The sequence below is a fragment of the Rhinoderma darwinii genome, chromosome 11 (genome assembly GCF_050947455.1).
Source record: "Rhinoderma darwinii isolate aRhiDar2 chromosome 11, aRhiDar2.hap1, whole genome shotgun sequence".
Taxonomy (NCBI): Eukaryota; Metazoa; Chordata; class Amphibia; order Anura; family Rhinodermatidae; genus Rhinoderma; species Rhinoderma darwinii.
The window spans coordinates 96,871,477-96,890,624 of NC_134697.1; the positions used below are offsets into that span (position 1 = coordinate 96,871,477).

A 19,148-nucleotide genomic window follows, 5' to 3' on the forward strand; every position below is an offset into this window, starting at 1 on the left:
AAACCTCTTGACATCTACGTGGAATGGAGGCCGTGCCGTGACATTCATCGCCCATACGCTATTATGGCATCCGTTTAACATACACATAAAAAAATGACATCTACCTGTAGGCGCTCATGTTAAAACCGTATACCGCGCTTAGTTTTTTTTTTTCACCGGATGTCTCTGTGGAGTACAGCTCCGTCTTCTGCGCCTGATGGAAACCAAAAGAACAATCTACCAGCCTAAAGGTACGTTGGACATATGCGCCGAGAGCGTTCCTGGCCCATACATTAAATGGGCAGCGTGAAAAGGGCCAAAGAACGATACAAGTTTTTCTACAACCGTGTGTGTGTGATATATTTCATTCCTCCTATAGGCCCTCCTTGTTGGGTATCTCAGACACCATCGTCGTCTGCTCACCAAGCCTTGTTCTTTACACTTGGTAAGCAATGACCAGGACTTGCTGTCTTTGAAGTTGAAGACAACTGATTATTATGCGTCATTTGCACCAGCTGTCACTCCGGGATGGGATAAGGGTTAGCCCTAATACACATAACCGTGTGTGCCACCAGAGTCCCATCCATGATCCATGGAAAGGTAGAGCATGTCCTATTTTTCCACAGAATAGTCAGGTCCGATTCACCCAATAAAGTGAATGGGTCTGTGAAAACTAGCAGGTGCCACTTGGATGCCATGAAAAACCACCAGAGTGGCACTCGGTCGTGTGAGGGGGCTTAGGCAGTCTCCCCTTTCTAGAGGGGCACATCACAATGCCCGCCGATTGGATCAGCAATCGCACTCACGGAACGATTGTTCTCCGCAGTTGATGGATTGCTTATTTTTTCTGGACAGACTTCTGCCACTCGACAGTATTAATCCTGGAGATCACCGGAGTAGCAAGTTACAGGTCAGCGCCATTTTGTGGCAGCGCAGAGCACGGCGGGTGCAGCCAATGGGTCAGTGCTTTCTAGTATGGCTACTACTGGTGGGGGAATTATGGCCATCACTGTCACTAGAGAATAGTTCTCCAGCATGTGTATCATCTACCTGTCCTATAAATAAGACAGGGCTGAAACGGGAAAAGCCCCTCTGTGCAATGTTTGGGGATCCCGTATATTAAATAGATGGGGGAGGGGGCATGTACAAGCTTCACAGTTGTCCTTGATGTGATTTTTTTTTTGTTTTAATTTTTCAAAGCTGTCGATCTGATAGATATGCACTTGTGTATGTTCTTCTGCTCATGATATATCATTGAATGTGGTCAAAAATATTAATGCCTTAAAAATTGAAAGCGGAATTGGTTAAGATTGGCATAAGAATGGCAGTAAGTTGCAGTAAAACACGACACAATTATTAGGAGGCGAAAGCCTCTTATAAACGTGTACCATCTTATGAATAACTGTGGCCGCGTACCATACAGTGAAGGAAATAAGTATTTGATCCCTTGCTGATTTTGTAAGTTTGCCCACTGTCAAAGTCATGAACAGTCTAGAATTTTTAGGCTAGGTTAATTTTACCAGTGAGAGATAGAGTATATTAAAAAAAAAAAAGAAAATCACATTGTCAAAATTATATATATTTATTTGCATTGTGCGCAGAGAAATAAGTATTTGATCCCTTTGGCAAACAAGACTTAATACTTGGTGGCAAAACCCTTGTTGGCAGGCACAGCAGTCAGACGTTTTTTGTAGTTGATGATGAGGTTTGCACACATGTTAGATGGAATTTTGGCCCACTCCTCTTTGCAGATCATCTGTAAATCATTAAGATTTCGAGGCTGTCGCTTGGCAACTCGGATCTTCAGCTCCCTCCATAAATTTTCGATGGGATTAAGGTCTGGAGACTGGCTAGGCCACTCCATGACCTTAATGTGCTTCTTTTTGAGCCACTCCTTTGTTGCCTTGGCTGTATGTTTCGGGTCATTGTCGTGCTGGAAGACCCAGCCACGAGCCGTTTTTAATGTCCTGATGGAGGGAAGGAGGTTGTCACTCAGGATTTGACGGTACATGGCTCCATCCATTCTCCCATTGATGCGGTGAAGTAGTCCTGTGCCCTTAGCAGAGAAACACCCCCAAAACATAATGTTTCCACCTCCATGCTTGACAGTGGGGACGGTGTTCTTTGGGTCATAGGCAGCATTTCTCTTCCTCCAAACACGGCGAGTTGAGTTAATGCCAAAGAGCTCAATTTTAGTCTCATCTGACCACAGCACCTTCTCCCAATCACTCTCAGAATCATCCAGATGTTCATTTGTAAACTTCAGATGGGCCTGTACATGTGCCGTCTTGAGCAGGGGGAACTTGCGGGCACTGCAGGATTTTAATCCATTACGGCGTAATGTGTTACCAATGGTTTTCTTGGTGACTGTGGTCCCAGCTACCTTGAGATCATTAACAAGTTCCCCCCGTGTAGTTTTCGGCTGAGCTCTCACCTTCCTCAGGATCAAGGATACCCCACGAGGTGAGATTTTGCATGGAGCCCCAGATCGATGTCGATTGACAGTCATTTTGTATGTCTTCCATTTTCTTACTATTGCACCAACAGTTGTCTCCTTCTCACCCAGCGTCTTACTTATGGTTTTGTAGCCCATTCCAGCCTTGTGCAGGTCTATGATCTTGTCCCTGACATCCTTAGAAAGCTCTTTGGTCTTGCCCATGTTGTAGAGGTTAGAGTCAGACTGATTCATTGAGTCTGTGGACAGGAGTCTTTTATACAGGTGACCATGTAAGAGCTGTCTATAATGCAGGCACCAAGTTGATTTGGAGCGTGTAACTGGTCTGGAGGCTGAACTCTTAATGGTTGGTAGGGGATCAAATACTTATTTCTCTGTGCACAATGCAAATAAATATATATAATTTTGACAGATTTTTTTTTTTTTTTTTCATATAATCTATCTCTCACTGGTAAAATTAATCTAGCCTAAAAATTCTAGACTGTTCATGTCTTTGACAGTGGGCAAACTTACAAAATCAGCAAGGGATCAAATACTTATTTCCTTCACTGTATATTCTCACTCCCCAGTTTATAAACTGTAAAATAAAAGATATTCGTATACTCTCATCACCGCTCCTCTTCTTCCCTCCGGATCCCTCCTCATGCTGCGGCTTAGACAAGTTCCCAACACTGAGCCGCATCAGGGCCATCTATGCGACAAAGCACTTAACGTCATCAATGCTGCGTCACCTACAACGTCCTGACACTTGCCCTGCCTAAGGACCTTGTATGAGGAGCAGAATGCTGAGGTGCCGGAGGGAAGAAGGGCAGTGAGACAAGGATAGGTATTTATGTCATTGCCTGATGTGCAGCTTGCTCGGGGGGGAGTGAAAGGTCTCCAGCAAGATCTAGATTTCCACTACAATTTACATCAGTTTTCTGCTGTAAACTATGATAAAAAGGGTTGGGGGCCACAGATGGTCATTTAATTTAAGAAGCCTCACCCCTTTTTAACAGGGACCATCATCTCCCTTTCCACAATAGAAAGGCTGGCCATCAGATGTACGTCGAGCAGCCGTAACCGGACGATCTCAGCAGGCTGACCATCTAATGTATATGACGGCCTCCTGACCACCCCCCCCCCCCCAACAGCTGATGTCGGGGAGTGACGGGTCGGGCTGGTTAAAATATAAATGTCTTTTGTTTGCAAATAAAAATTAAAAAAAAGCAGCTGCAAGGAGTCTGGTTGCAGCTTTCTTACTTTTCCCCATTGAAAACATACACGCGTATTTGGGGAGTCGGGAGAAATATTGTTTGCTGATCGATCGGCTGACAGCTACCTCAAGCGTATGGCCCGCGTAAAGGGATTGTCCGGGCACTGTGCATACTGATGACCTATGCAAAGGACAGGTCAGCAGCATATGATCAGTGGGGGGTCCGACGCCCACACCGATCAGCTGTTTCGGCTGCCTCTGGGCACCAGAAGTTTTGCAGTGGTCGGTACCGGAAGCAGAAGACTCCGGTCACAGTAAGGCGGCCATGCTGCAGCAATACCGCTATATAGTGACCGGCGACATCTATCTCCGGCACTGACCACTGCAAAACTTCCAGTCCCAGGAGGAAGCCGAAACAGCTGATCGGTGCGGGCGTCAGACCCCCACCGATCATATGCCAATGACATAATCTGATATACTGATGACCTGTCCTGTGGATAAATCATCAGTATGAAAAACCACCCCGTGCCCAGACAACCCCAACATCCCATCCACTTTTCTAACTTAGACATCTGTGGCATATCTTGTTGCGATGCCAGAAATGTCTGATAGTTGCGAGTCCCAGCTCTGAGACCCGCACCTATATCAAGAACACGGTGTCCCGACCCCATTTCACCGGGTTCAGCAACCACTGGCCACAGAATCCAGGCGGAGACTAGTAAGAAGGTCGCACGGCTCTCTCCTTTCTGTTGCAAGTATTTCCGGAAAAAGTCGAGTGTCGTCTCCACTAGTCTCTGCCTGGATTCAGCGGCCGCCGAACCACTCTAAACGGGGATCGAGAGACCCTGGTTCTCGATATAGGGGCAGGTCTCAGAGCTGGGACCCCCATTTATCAGACATTGATGGGAATATCTCTTTACCACTTGATATTCGGTGAGATTTTGAGCCCCAACCTTCAGACAATGAAGACATGACACTTTCTCAGCAGGTTACTGAGGATACGTTCATAAATGTTTAATGACCAGAAGTTATTAATTACAGAACAAGCACCAACACAGAAAAAACTAAAAATAAAAATGGCCGCCGTTAATAAAACAGTCTTTTAATAAAGACATTGTTATTTTCAATATGAAAAAAATAACCTGAAATCGTGCAAAAAGAAAAGCAAAAACCTGAAATGTGTAACGTCGGTAAAACTCTCATCACAAATTGTAGTTTCGTGCAAATAAAAAAATAAGTATTCTTTGCATTCATTAGAAGTAACGATCCGAGGTTATAGGTAAAAGGAAAAAAAATCCCACTGTTTTTGGCAAAGAAAGCGCCTTCTTTTTTAGCAAATTGTCTTATATGACCAGACGGAAAAAAAATCCTCCCGATACATCTTGGTTGGATAGACAAACGCTAATACTCAAGACTTTGGCGCAGGAACAACGAAGTTACCAAGAAGGACCAACACAAAAAGAGGGGACGTCAAGAGCATGAAGGGTCAGGGGATCGTCTCGCCGGAATTACAAGCATGCGAAGGTTCAAAAAGTTACAAAAAGACTCCACCGAACAACGGAGACAACCAACAGCGAGACCTTGTGCACAGTTGACGAAAAATGGCTTCTTCCATGGAAGAATCTTCACGCGCCATCACCCGACATATCACAAGACTTGCTTTATGTATAGAAAATCGCCCACGTTTCGAGCCCCCAGGGGGCTTCTCTCCATGTGAATGGCCTGATGGACGATCAGATTGCTATTGCGGGTGAAACATTTACCACAGATGGGACAAGAGTATGGTTTCTCTCCCGTATGGCCTGTCAGATGATTTAGAAGACTAGGTTTGTTGGAGAAGAGCTTCCCACACTCCGGACAGGTCAATCTCTCTCTTCGGTGATTTCTCCGATGGTTAGCAAAATCGGACCTGCGCACAAATATTTCGGAGCACTCCGAGCAGGTGTAATCCTTCTTGACTTGAGAGGCGGAACCTTCCTCGCCGGCCGCCTCATCTGTTCCTGAAGACGACTTCGGTTGTGAACAATCTTTTGAGCTCGGAGTCTCCGTGTTGGCTGCAACATCCCCGTCGTCTGATCCGGAACCCTCTTCAATTGGAGCAAAACTGTATTTTGTCTGCGCGTGTTTGATGAGGGCAGAGACGTCCGTATCAAAGCTACTTCCCTCGTCGAAAATGAGAAAGTCGTTCTGCAGGGGGTTCCCCGCGAACATTGTCGGAGCAGGTTCCGAGTGGGTTGATGGATACTGCGGGGTACGATCTACAGGTTTAAAAACTTCCGTGTCGGACGCGGTTCCTTCTTCACACGAATCCGTTTCCTCTTCAGAGCAGTAGCCGGTATACTGCCTACGATTGGGCGGCTTGTAGTCATCCGTGTCTGCAACGTTTCCGTCGTCATCCGACATGGATTCCTCTTTGATCTGGAAGCAGGTGTACTGGATCTTATCGGTGGCGGGGTACTCAGGACCTGTGAGGTTTCCCTCCTCATAGGAGACCGGTTCCTCCTTAATCCGGACAGACGTGTACCGTATATGACCTGCGGTGTAGGGATCGTCATGGTCACGTTCTTCATCACCCGTGATCAGCTCAGGATTGATATGGGTAGACGGGTAGTGCTCTGTCGGATCGCCAGATGTATAAAATTCAGAATCGGTCAGGATTTCGTCACACGAGTCTGGCTCCTCTTTAATACTGACGGATCTTGATGTTGTATCTTCTGTGAGAACTGACGGTCTTGTGTCAGTTGGATTCCTTTCTTCTCGTGTAGAAGCTTCGACCTTGACCAGACTGGATTTATATTGTGGTAGTTCTTTAACAAACGGACCTGGACGGGGTTAAACACAGCCACGTTAATTTTAATTGCAGGTGGTTCTTCGTTCATGAATCTGGCCCAGAAGCGGCGTCTCTTACCAGGAGATGGCGCCCTATGACCGCTCGCCACCGCGCCTTCCTTCCGTCCTTCCATGGTCTTCACCTTACCCATGCAGAAGGAGATGGAAGCGTCCTCCCGTTTTATTGGATCCTGGCACAGAAAAAAGCTCCAGTTATTATTCGGACACATTACCCGGTGATGTCCCAGCATTCCCAGCAGTACTCACCCCCCCAGTCAGATGCTGAATGATCTTGAAGCTCAATTCTAGTATCTTCTGCCCCTTGTGGGGGGAGGCCTCTGGGACAGGGCTCTGGGTCCTGCTCCATCCTCCCGAGACGTGTGGACTGCTGAGCGGAGCAACTCTCTCACCCGATGTCTTCTTCACAACCATACAGTCCTACAAAATAAGAAAAAAAACAGCTGAGGAAAGGGAGACACCCCAAATATACAGAGATAGGGATAGATAGATCTCCACCTCTACTACCTCAACATCATTCCCAGAATCCCTCACCTCGATAAGAGTGAGGTCATGTGACACAATCCCCACAGTCCCTCACCTCTCCGGTCAGCAGGCACATAATCTCCAGGGTGAGGTCGAAGATGTTTTCAGAAATCTTACTCCGATCTGTTTTTTCTCGGGCTTGTGGTTGCTCTTTTGAATCTGGATGTGCCTACAAGAAATAGAAGAGGACATATATGTAGATAGACAGATATGAGATAGATAGATAGATAGATAGATATGAGATAGATAGATAGATAGATATGAGATAGATAGATAGATAGATAGATAGATAGATATGAGATAGATAGATAGATATGAGATAGATAGATAGATGATAGATAGATATGATAATGTTGATATTACAGGGAGCGGGGTACATGAAGGTTCAGCTATTTCGGGCCTTAAAGAGGCTCTGTCACCAGATTATAAGTGCCCTGTCTCCTATATAAGGAGATGGGCGCTGTAATGTAGGTGACAGTAATGCTTTTTATTTAAAAAAACGATCTTTTTTCACAACGTTAGGAGCGATTTAAGTTTATGCTAATGAGCTTTCTTAATGCCCAAGTGGGCGTACTTTTACTTTCGACCAAGTGGGCGTTGTACAGAGGAGTGCATGACGCTGACCAATCAGCATCATGCACTCCTCTCCATTCATTTACATTGCACTAGCGATATAGATATATCACTATGTGCAGCTACATACACAAGCCCTAACATTACTACAGTGTCCTGATAATGAATACACATGACCATCCAGCCTGGACGTCATGTGTACTCAGAATCCTGACACTTCTGAATCTTTTCTGGGAGATTTACAGCAACGGATACGAAATCTCGCGAGATCTCGGAGCTAAACGAGATTGCGTATCCGTTGCTGGAATCTCACAGAAAAGAGTCAGAAGTGTCAGGATTCTGAGTACACATGACGTCCAGGCTGGATGGTCATGTGTATTCATTATCAGGACACTGTAGTAATGTTAGGGCTTGTGTATGTAGCTGCACATAGTGATATATCTATATCGCTAGTGCAATGTAAATGAATGGAGAGGAGTGCATGATGCTGATTGGTCAGCGTCATGCACTCCTCTGTACAACGCCCACTTGGTCGAAAGTAAAAGTACGCCCACTTGGGCATTAAGAAAGCTCATTAGCATAAACTTAAATCGCTCCTAACGTTGTGAAAAAAGATCGTTTTTTTAAATAAAAAGCATTACTGTCACCTACATTACAGCGCCCATCTCCTTATATAGGAGACAGGGCACTTATAATGTGGTGACAGAGCCTCTTTAAAGGGATATTTCCCATCCTAGACATTTATGGCGTATCCACAGGCCCCGCCTCTCCCTAGAACATGACCCCGATCCGGCCTTCTCGCGCTGTTCTTTCTCTCCGGAACTTTCATAGAAGTGAATGGGATTTCCGTGCACCGCGTGGCCAGACAGCAGCAACAGTACAGGATGTGGGTCCCGCTCTAGAGACAGGTGCGGGCCTATCAGACGCTTCTGGCATATTCTATACAAGTCCGAGACTCCATCATAATTTCAATAACCCCTTTAATGCTGGTAAGTTATAAATGGAAATAGACTTGTAATATTCTTACCAGCATTAAAGGGGTTATTGAAATTATGATGGAGTCTCGGACATCCCCTTTAAGGACGCGGCAATTTTTTTTTTTTTTTCCATCTTCGCATTCTGAAAGCCAGAACTTTTTGTTATTTTTCCGGGGACGCGGTCACATGGGGGGGGGGGGGGTGAAGGGCGCAGTATATATAAGTATATCTGTAATGTAACGTGGAACTTTTATAAAATGAGGCGACGGATGATTCGACTTATTTTTTCCGTGCCGTTTTCCGCAGTGAACATTCCGGCATAAAAACAATCATCACAATTGAACGCGTATTTTTGTCCTGACTTCTCTGCGCCGTGTGAACAAACCCCGAGAGCCATAACAATTTTTGTCCCAACACTGCAACTTATCCCCTATCCACACAATATGTTTTGATTGCCGGGACCCCCACTGATGAAGAGAACGGGGGTCCCTTGTCCCCTATATGAACGGAGCGGCAGGTAACGCATTCTCTATGTCCTCGACTTTCTCCGGCAGTCCCAAAAAGAATGGAGCGGCTGCACGGAAAGTCGACCTGCCGCTCCGTTCATACAGGTGACTCGGGACCCCCGTTCTCTTGATCAGTGGGGGTCCCAGCGATCAATCACTGGATGACGTTGTTTTTCTTTTTTACGTGTCAAACGTTATATTGTTACGGACGTTCCGGAGGCAGCAATAGAAAGATTTTTGTTTTTCGAGAAGTTTTTTTTTCCCCCTCTAAACTTTATGAATTTTTTACATATTTTTTTTTTTAGTCCCACCACGGGATCCTTTTACCACTCCCATGATGCTCTGCTTCTGTAGTTCAGTGTTTTAGGACTTTGTTGGGCCTTCGACTGCCCTCACAACCCGTCGGCACCAATGGCCGTAGAGTGTCCGCCCGCTCCTTATAGAAAACCGCTTGGATGTCGTTTACCGCGTCAGAGCAGGCTCCGATCCTGGCTGCTGTCGCGGGACGTCAGATTTACGTTACAGCTGGTGGCGCGGGTTCAGCCCCCCCCCCCGATCTCTAAACGACGCCATAGAGGGAACAGTAAACACAAAAGCGGAGGGCACTCACCAAGTCACCATGACGACGGAGCAGCGGGCTGACGTCTACAACATGGGGGGCGTTGCGCCTATGTGAGGTGGTCTTTCCACGTCGTACGGAGGGGTCCACGTGAGCTCTCTTACACGGGGGCTCGCAGTCGCCTGCCGGAGACACACCTGGGAATAGTGACGGGACGGCGTCTCTTTTCAGCGTCTTGCGCAGTCCTCCAGGCACGTAACAGTCCTCGGTGAAATGTTGCGAGCAGATCCGGTAGCGGTCGCCTCTCTTGGCCTCCAGGATCCGGGCGGCGGCGTCATCCATGTTCCCGATCCCCTGGCCGCTCTGTTCTATGCAGCGCAGCCATGTCCGAATCTTGTCCAGGCGGTTCGGGAACACGTGGAAGACGACGTTGGGCGCGGAGAACTTCCTGCCGGACGAGGAACATCGCTGGACGAAGCATCGCGGCATCTTACTCCTGCGGGGGAGGGGAAGACCATATAAAACCAAGAAACGACAGGTGGCGCCACTAACCCTCCCGCTGCAACCACGCCGACAACCCTCCCGCTGCAACCGCGCCACCAACCCTCCCGCTGCCGGCGCTGCTAACCCTCTCGCTGCAACCGCGCCACCAACCCTCTCGCTGTGCCGGCACCGCTAACCCTCTCACTGCAACCGCGCCACCAACCCTCTCGCTGCCACCAACCCTCCCGCTGCAACCGCGCCACCAACCCTCTCGCTGCCACCAACCCTCCCGCTGCCGGCGCTGCTAACCCTCTCGCTGCAACCGCGCCACCAACCCTCTCGCTGCAACCGCGCCACCAACCCTCTCGCTGCAACCGCGCCACCAACCCTCTCGCTGCAACCGCGCCACCAACCCTCTCGCTGCAACCGCGCCACCAACCCTCTCGCTGCAACCGCGCCACCAACCCTCTCGCTGCCACCAACCCTCCCGCTGCCGGCGCTGCTAACCCTCTCGCTGCAACCGCGCCACCAACCCTCTCGCTGCAACCGCGCCACCAACCCTCTCGCTGCAACCGCGCCACCAACCCTCTCGCTGCAACCGCGCCACCAACCCTCTCGCTGCAACCGCGCCACCAACCCTCTCGCTGCAACCGCGCCACCAACCCTCTCGCTGCAACCGCGCCACCAACCCTCCCGCTGCAACCGCGCCACCAACCCTCCCGCTGCCGGCGCTGCTAACCCTCTCGCTGCAACCACGCCACCAACCCTCTCGCTGCAACCGCACCACCAACCCTCTCGCTGCAACCGCGCCACCAACCCTCTCGCTGCAACCGCGCCACCAACCCTCTCGCTGCAACCGCGCCACCAACCCTCCCGCTGCAACCGCGCCACCAACCCTCCCGCTGCAACCGCGCCACCAACCCTCCCGCTGCAACCGCGCCACCAACCCTCCCGCTGCAACCGCGCCGCCAACCCTCCCGCTGCAACCGCGCCACCAACCCTCTCGCTGCAACCGCGCCACCAACCCTCCCGCTGCAACCGCGCCACCAACCCTCCCGCTGCAACCGCGCCACCAACCCTCCCGCTGCAACCGCGCCACCAACCCTCTCGCTGCCACCAACCCTCCCGCTGCCGGCGCTGCTAACCCTCTCGTTGCAACCGCGCCACCAACCCTCTCGCTGCAACCGCGCCACCAACCCTCTCGCTGCAACCGCGCCACCAACCCTCTCGCTGCAACCGCGCCACCAACCCTCCGGCTGCAACCGCGCCGCCAACCCTCCGGCTGCAACCGCGCCACCAACCCTCCGGCTGCAACCGCGCCACCAACCCTCTCGCTGCAACCGCGCCACCAACCCTCTCGCTGCAACCGCGCCACCAACCCTCTCGCTGCGACCGCGCCACCAACCCTCTCGCTGCAACCGCGCCACCAACCCTCCCGCTGCAACCGCGCCACCAACCCTCTCGCTGCGACCGCGCCACCAACCCACTCGCTGCAACCGCGCCACCAACCCTCTCGCTGCAACCGCGCCACCAACCCTCTCGCTGCAACCGCGCCACCAACCCTCTCGCTGCAACCGCGCCACCAACCCTCTCGCTGTAACCGCGCCACCAACCCTCTCGCTAGAACCACGCCACCAACCCTCCCGCTGCCAGCGCTGCTAACCCTCTCGCTGCAACCGCGCCACCAACCCTCTCGCTGCAACCGCGCCGCCAACCCTCTCGCTGCAACCGCGCCACCAACCCTCTCGCTGTGCCGGCGCCGCTAACCCTCTCACTGCAACCGCGCCACCAACCCTCTCGCTGCCACCAACCCTCCCGCTGCAACCGCGCCACCAACCCTCTCGCTGCAACCGCGCCACCAACCCTCCCGCTGCAACCGCGCCACCAACCCTCTCGCTGCAACCGCGCCACCAACCCTCTCGCTGCCACCAACCCTCCCGCTGCCACCAACCCTCTCGCTGCAACCGCGCCACCAACCCTCCCGCTGCAACCGCGCCACCAACCCTCTCGCTGCCACCAACCCCCTCGCTGCCACCAACCCTCCCGCTGCAACCGCGCCACCAACCCTCCCGCTGCAACCGCGCCACCAACCCTCTCGCTGCCACCAACCCTCCCGCTGCCGGCGCTGCTAACCCTCTCGCTGCAACCACGCCACCAACCCTCTCGCTGCAACCGCGCCACCAACCCTCTCGCTGCAACCGCGCCACCAACCCTCTCGCTGCAACCGCGCCACCAACCCTCTCGCTGCAACCGCGCCACCAACCCTCTCGCTGCAACCGCGCCACCAACCCTCTCGCTGCAACCGCGCCACCAACCCTCTCGCTGCCACCAACCCTCCCGCTGCCGGCGCTGCTAACCCTCTCGCTGCAACCACGCCACCAACCCTCTCGCTGCAACCGCGCCACCAACCCTCCCGCTGCAACCGCGCCACCAACCCTCTCGCTGCAACCGCGCCACCAACCCTCTCGCTGCCACCAACCCTCCCGCTGCCACCAACCCTCTCGCTGCAACCGCGCCACCAACCCTCCCGCTGCAACCGCGCCACCAACCCTCTCGCTGCCACCAACCCCCTCGCTGCCACCAACCCTCCCGCTGCAACCGCGCCACCAACCCTCCCGCTGCAACCGCGCCACCAACCCTCTCGCTGCCACCAACCCTCCCGCTGCCGGCGCTGCTAACCCTCTCGCTGCAACCACGCCACCAACCCTCTCGCTGCAACCGCGCCACCAACCCTCTCGCTGCAACCGCGCCACCAACCCTCTCGCTGCAACCGCGCCACCAACCCTCTCGCTGCAACCGCGCCACCAACCCTCTCGCTGCAACCGCGCCACCAACCCTCTCGCTGCAACCGCGCCACCAACCCTCTCGCTGCCACCAACCCTCCCGCTGCCGGCGCTGCTAACCCTCTCGCTGCAACCACGCCACCAACCCTCTCGCTGCAACCGCGCCACCAACACTCTCGCTGCAACCGCGCCACAAACCTTCTCGCTGCAACCGCGCCACCAACCCTCTCGCTGCAACCGCGCCGCCAGCCCTCCCGCTGCAACCGCGCCACCAACCCTCTCGCTGCAAACGCGCCGCCAACCCTCCGGCTGCAAACGCGCCGCCAACCCTCCCGCTGCAACCGCGCCACCAACCCTCTCGCTGCAACCGCGCCACCAACCCTCACGCTGCGCCACCAACCCTCCCGCTGCGCCGGCGCCACCAACCCTCTCGCTGCCGGCGCCGGGGAAGACTTCTTCATCTGGTGACCACAGAGACCAGAAGACGCGGCCGAGGGTGAGACCAAGAGGGAGAAATGATCTGCAGGAAAAAGTCACAACAGTGAAAAACCCGGAGACCGAGAAGTATCTGCAGAGTATTACACCCCTGCCCCCTCAAATAACCTATCCTATATCTGCAGAGTATTACACCCCTGTCCTCTCCTATATCTGCAGAGTATTACACCCCTGTCCTCTCCTATATCTGCAGAGTATTACACCCCTGTCCCCTCCTATACTGCAGAGTATTACACCCCTGTCCCCTCCTATACTGCAGAGTATTACACCCCCGTCCTCTCCTATATCTGCAGAGTATTACACCTCTGTCCTCCCCTATATCTGCAGAGTATTACACCTCTGTCCTCTCCTATATCTGCAGAGTATTACACCCCTGTCTCCTATATCTACAGAGCATTACACCCCTGTCCTCTCCTATATCTACAGAGCATTACACCCCTGTTCTCTCCTATAACCTCCATCTGCAGAGTATTACACCCCTGTCCTCTCCTATACTGCAGAGTATTACACCCCCGTCCTCTCCTATATCTGTAGAGTATTACACCCCTGTCCTCCCCTATATCTGCAGAGTATTACACCTCTGTCCTCTCCTATACTGCAGAGTATTACACCCGTCTCCTATATCTACAGAGCATTACACCCCTGTTCTCTCCTATAACCTCCATCTGCAGAGTATTACAGACCTGTCCTCTCCTATATCTGCAGAGTATTACACACGCTGTCCTCGCCTATTTCTGCAGAGTATTACACCCCTGTCCTCTCCTATATCTGCAGAGTATTACACCCCTGTCCTCTCCTATATCTGCAGAGTATTACACCCCTGTCCTCCCCTATATCTGCAGAGTATTACACCCCTGTCCTCCCCTATATCTGCAGAGTATTACACCCCTGTCCTCTCCTATATCTGCAGTGTTACACCCCTGTCCTCTCCTATATCTGCAGAGTATTACACACGCTGTCCTCGCCTATTTCTGCAGAGTATTACACCCCTGTCCTCTCCTATATCTGCAGAGTATTACACCCCTGTCCTCTCCTATATCTGCAGAGTATTACACCTCTGTCCTCTCCTATATCTGCAGAGTATTACACCCCAGTCTCCTATATCTACAGAGCATTACACCCCTGTTCTCTCCTATAACCTCCATCTGCAGAGTATTACACCCCTGTCCTCTCCTATACTGCAGAGTATTACACCCCTGTCCTCTCCTATATCTGCAGAGTATTACACCTCTGTCCTCTCCTATATCTGCAGAGTATTACACCCCTGTCCTCCCCTATATCTGCAGAGTATTACACCCCTGTCCTCCCCTATATCTGCAGAGTATTACACCCCTGTCCTCTCCTATATCTGCAGAGTATTACACCCCTGTCCTCTCCTATATCTGCAGAGTATTACACCCCAGTCTCCTATATCTACAGAGCATTACACCCCTGTTCTCTCCTATAACCTCCATCTGCAGAGTATTACACCCCTGTCCTCTCCTATACTGCAGAGTATTACACCCCCGTCCTCTCCTATATCTGTAGAGTATTACACCCCTGTCCTCCCCTATATCTGCAGAGTATTACACCTCTGTCCTCTCCTATACTGCAGAGTATTACACCCCTGTCTCCTATATCTACAGAGCATTACACCCCTGTTCTCTCCTATAACCTCCATCTGCAGAGTATTACAGACCTGTCCTCTCCTATATCTGCAGAGTATTACACACGCTGTCCTCGCCTATTTCTGCAGAGTATTACACCCCTGTCCTCTCCTATATCTGCAGAGTATTACACCCCTGTCCTCTCCTATATCTGCAGAGTATTACACCCCTGTCCTCCCCTATATCTGCAGAGTATTACACCCCTGTCCTCCCCTATATCTGCAGAGTATTACACCCCTGTCCTCTCCTATATCTGCAGTGTTACACCCCTGTCCTCTCCTATATCTGCAGAGTATTACACACGCTGTCCTCGCCTATTTCTGCAGAGTATTACACCCCTGTCCTCTCCTATATCTGCAGAGTATTACACCCCTGTCCTCTCCTATATCTGCAGAGTATTACACCTCTGTCCTCTCCTATATCTGCAGAGTATTACACCCCAGTCTCCTATATCTACAGAGCATTACACCCCTGTTCTCTCCTATAACCTCCATCTGCAGAGTATTACACCCCTGTCCTCTCCTATACTGCAGAGTATTACACCCCCGTCCTCCCCTATATCTGCAGAGTATTACACCCCTGTCCTCCCCTATATCTGCAGAGTATTACACCCCTGTCCTCCCCTATATCTGCAGAGTATTACACACGCTGTCCTCGCCTATTTCTGCAGAGTATTACACCCCTGTCCTCTCCTATACTGCAGAGTATTACACCCCTGTCTCCTATATCTACAGAGCATTACACCCCTGTTCTCTCCTGTAACCTCCATCTGCAGAGTATTACACCCCTGTCCTCTCCTATATCTGCAGAGTATTACACCCCTGTCCTCCCCTATATCTGCAGAGTATTACACCCCTGTCCTCCCCTATATCTGCAGAGTATTACACCCCTGTCCTCCCCTATATCTGCAGAGTATTACACACGCTGTCCTCGCCTATTTCTGCAGAGTATTACACCCCTGTCCTCTCCTATATCTGCAGAGTATTACACCCCTGTCCTCCCCTATATCTGCAGAGTATTACACCCCTGTCCTCCCCTATATCTGCAGAGTATTACACACGCTGTCCTCGCCTATTTCTGCAGAGTATTACACCCCTGTCCTCTCCTATACTGCAGAGTATTACACCCCTGTCCTCTCCTATATCTGCAGAGTATTACACCTCTGTCCTCTCCTATATCTGCAGAGTATTACACCCCTGTCCTCCCCTATATCTGCAGAGTATTACACCCCTGTCCTCCCCTATATCTGCAGAGTATTACACCCCTGTCCTCTCCTATATCTGCAGAGTATTACACCCCTGTCCTCTCCTATATCTGCAGAGTATTACACCCCTGTCCTCTCCTATATCTGCAGAGTATTACACCCCAGTCTCCTATATCTACAGAGCATTACACCCCTGTTCTCTCCTATAACCTCCATCTGCAGAGTATTACACCCCTGTCCTCTCCTATACTGCAGAGTATTACACCCCCGTCCTCCCCTATATCTGTAGAGTATTACACCCCTGTCCTCCCCTATATCTGCAGAGTATTACACCTCTGTCCTCTCCTATACTGCAGAGTATTACACCCCTGTCTCCTATATCTACAGAGCATTACACCCCTGTTCTCTCCTATAACCTCCATCTGCAGAGTATTACAGACCTGTCCTCTCCTATTTCTGCAGAGTATTACACCCCTGTCCTCTCCTATATCTGCAGAGTATTACACCCCTGTCCTCTCCTATATCTGCAGTGTTACACCCCTGTCCTCTCCTATATCTGCAGAGTATTACACACGCTGTCCTCGCCTATTTCTGCAGAGTATTACACCCCTGTCCTCTCCTATATCTGCAGAGTATTACACCCCTGTCCTCTCCTATATCTGCAGAGTATTACACCTCTGTCCTCTCCTATATCTGCAGAGTATTACACCCCAGTCTCCTATATCTACAGAGCATTACACCCCTGTTCTCTCCTATAACCTCCATCTGCAGAGTATTACACCCCTGTCCTCTCCTATACTGCAGAGTATTACACCCCCGTCCTCCCCTATATCTGCAGAGTATTACACCCCTGTCCTCCCCTATATCTGCAGAGTATTACACCCCTGTCCTCTCCTATATCTGCAGAGTATTACACACGCTGTCCTCGCCTATTTCTGCAGAGTATTACACCCCTGTCCTCTCCTATACTGCAGAGTATTACACCCCTGTCTCCTATATCTACAGAGCATTACACCCCTGTTCTCTCCTGTAACCTCCATCTGCAGAGTATTACACCCCTGTCCTCTCCTATATCTGCAGAGTATTACACCCCTGTCCTCCCCTATATCTGCAGAGTATTACACCCCTGTCCTCCCCTATATCTGCAGAGTATTACACCCCTGTCCTCCCCTATATCTGCAGAGTATTACACACGCTGTCCTCGCCTATTTCTGCAGAGTATTACACCCCTGTCCTCTCCTATATCTGCAGAGTATTACACCCCTGTCCTCCCCTATATCTGCAGAGTATTACACCCCTGTCCTCCCCTATATCTGCAGAGTATTACACACGCTGTCCTCGCCTATTTCTGCAGAGTATTACACCCCTGTCCTCTCCTATATCTGCAGAGTATTACACCCCTGTCCTCTTCTATATCTGCAGAGTATTACACACGCTGTCCTCGCCTATTTCTGCAGAGTATTACACCCCTGTCCTCTCCTATATCTGCAGAGTATTACACCCCTGTCCTCTCCTATATCTGCAGAGTATTACACCCCTGTCTTCTCCTATATCTACAGAGTATTACACCCCTGTCCTCTCCTATATCTGCAGAGTATTACACCCCTGTCCTCCCCTATATCTGCAGAGTATTACACACGCTGTCCTCGCCTATTTCTGCAGAGTATTACACCCCTGTCCTCTCCTATACTGCAGAGTATTACACCCCTGTCTCCTATATCTACAGAGCATTACACCCCTGTTCTCTCCTGTAACCTCCATCTGCAGAGTATTACACACGCTGTCCTCGCCTATTTCTGCAGAGTATTACACCCCTGTCCTCTCCTATACTGCAGAGTATTACACCCCTGTCTCCTATATCTACAGAGCATTACACCCCTGTTCTCTCCTGTAACCTCCATCTGCAGAGTATTACACACGCTGTCCTCGCCTATTTCTGCAGAGTATTACACCCCCGTCCCCTCCATCTGCAGAGTATTACACACTCGCCCCCTCCATCTGCAGAGTATTACACCCCCGTCCCCTCCATCTGCAGAGTATTACACCCTGTCCCGCCGCGTTATACGTACAGCTCCTCCTCGGGCCGGTGCTTGGGGTCAGGACGCGGTTGATGTCGGTCCCGGTAGCTCCTCCTCCTCTCACCGGAATTCCGGGTCACGCAGCCGCCGCATCAATCACGTGTCGTTTGTCCAGCCAATCAGCTGCCGCGCCCGAATTCCCTTCCCGTCAGGGGTCACGTGCCGCGAGGGGCGGAGCCTGCGGTCTATTGTGTCCAGAGGAAGAAAACAGCGAGGACAGAGGAAGAGACAGAACCCAGCCACAGTGCCCCCACAACAGTGTACAGCCACAGATGCCACCACAACAGTGTACAGCGCAAGTGCCCCCACAACAGTGTATAGCCACAGATGCCGCCGCCACCACAACAGTGTACAGCGCCAGTGCCCCCGCAACAGTGCCCAGCCACAGTGCCTCCGTAACAGTGCCCCCGTAACAGTGCCCAGCCACAGTGCCCCCGTAACAGTGCCCCCATAACAGTGCCCCCATAACAGTGCCCAGCCACAGTGCCCCCATAACAGTGCCCAGCCACAGTGCCCCCATAACAGTGAACAGCCACAGTGCTTCAATAGTAGTGTACAACCACAGTGCCTCCATAATAGTGCACAGCCAAAGGGTCTCCATAATATAATAATGTACTGCCACAGCGCCTCCACCACAGTGCCTCCATAACAGTGCACAGCCACAGGGCCTCCATAATAGTGCACAGCCACAGTGCCTCAATAGTAATGCACAGCGCCTCCATAATATTATACAGACGGAGTCCCTCCATAACAGTGTACAGAGCCACAGTGCCTCCATAATAGTTTACAGCCACAGTGCCTCCATAATAGTTTACAGCCACAGTGCATTCATAACAGTGTTCA

General features: G+C 51.4%; 1 protein-coding gene across 2 annotated transcripts; it reads right to left on the bottom strand.

The window, feature by feature from the left end:
* Positions 1 to 5,019: 5,019 nt before the first annotated feature.
* On the bottom strand, positions 5,020 to 18,401 carry LOC142663410 (uncharacterized). Of its 2 annotated transcripts, XM_075842028.1 has the most exons (7): positions 18,297 to 18,401; positions 13,309 to 13,402; positions 9,668 to 10,112; positions 7,057 to 7,170; positions 6,726 to 6,896; positions 6,538 to 6,649; positions 5,020 to 6,451 (listed from the first exon to the last, which is right to left on the bottom strand). In XM_075842028.1, exons 2-7 carry the CDS (start codon positions 13,341 to 13,343, stop codon positions 5,277 to 5,279), a joined length of 2,052 nt encoding a protein of 683 aa, XP_075698143.1. In that variant the 5' UTR covers positions 13,344 to 13,402; positions 18,297 to 18,401; the 3' UTR covers positions 5,020 to 5,276. The 2 variants fall into 2 exon arrangements, with proteins under 2 accessions (XP_075698143.1, XP_075698144.1); XM_075842029.1 differs by lacking the exons at positions 13,309 to 13,402; positions 18,297 to 18,401 and adding an exon at positions 10,323 to 10,329.
* Positions 18,402 to 19,148: the final 747 nt, after the last annotated feature.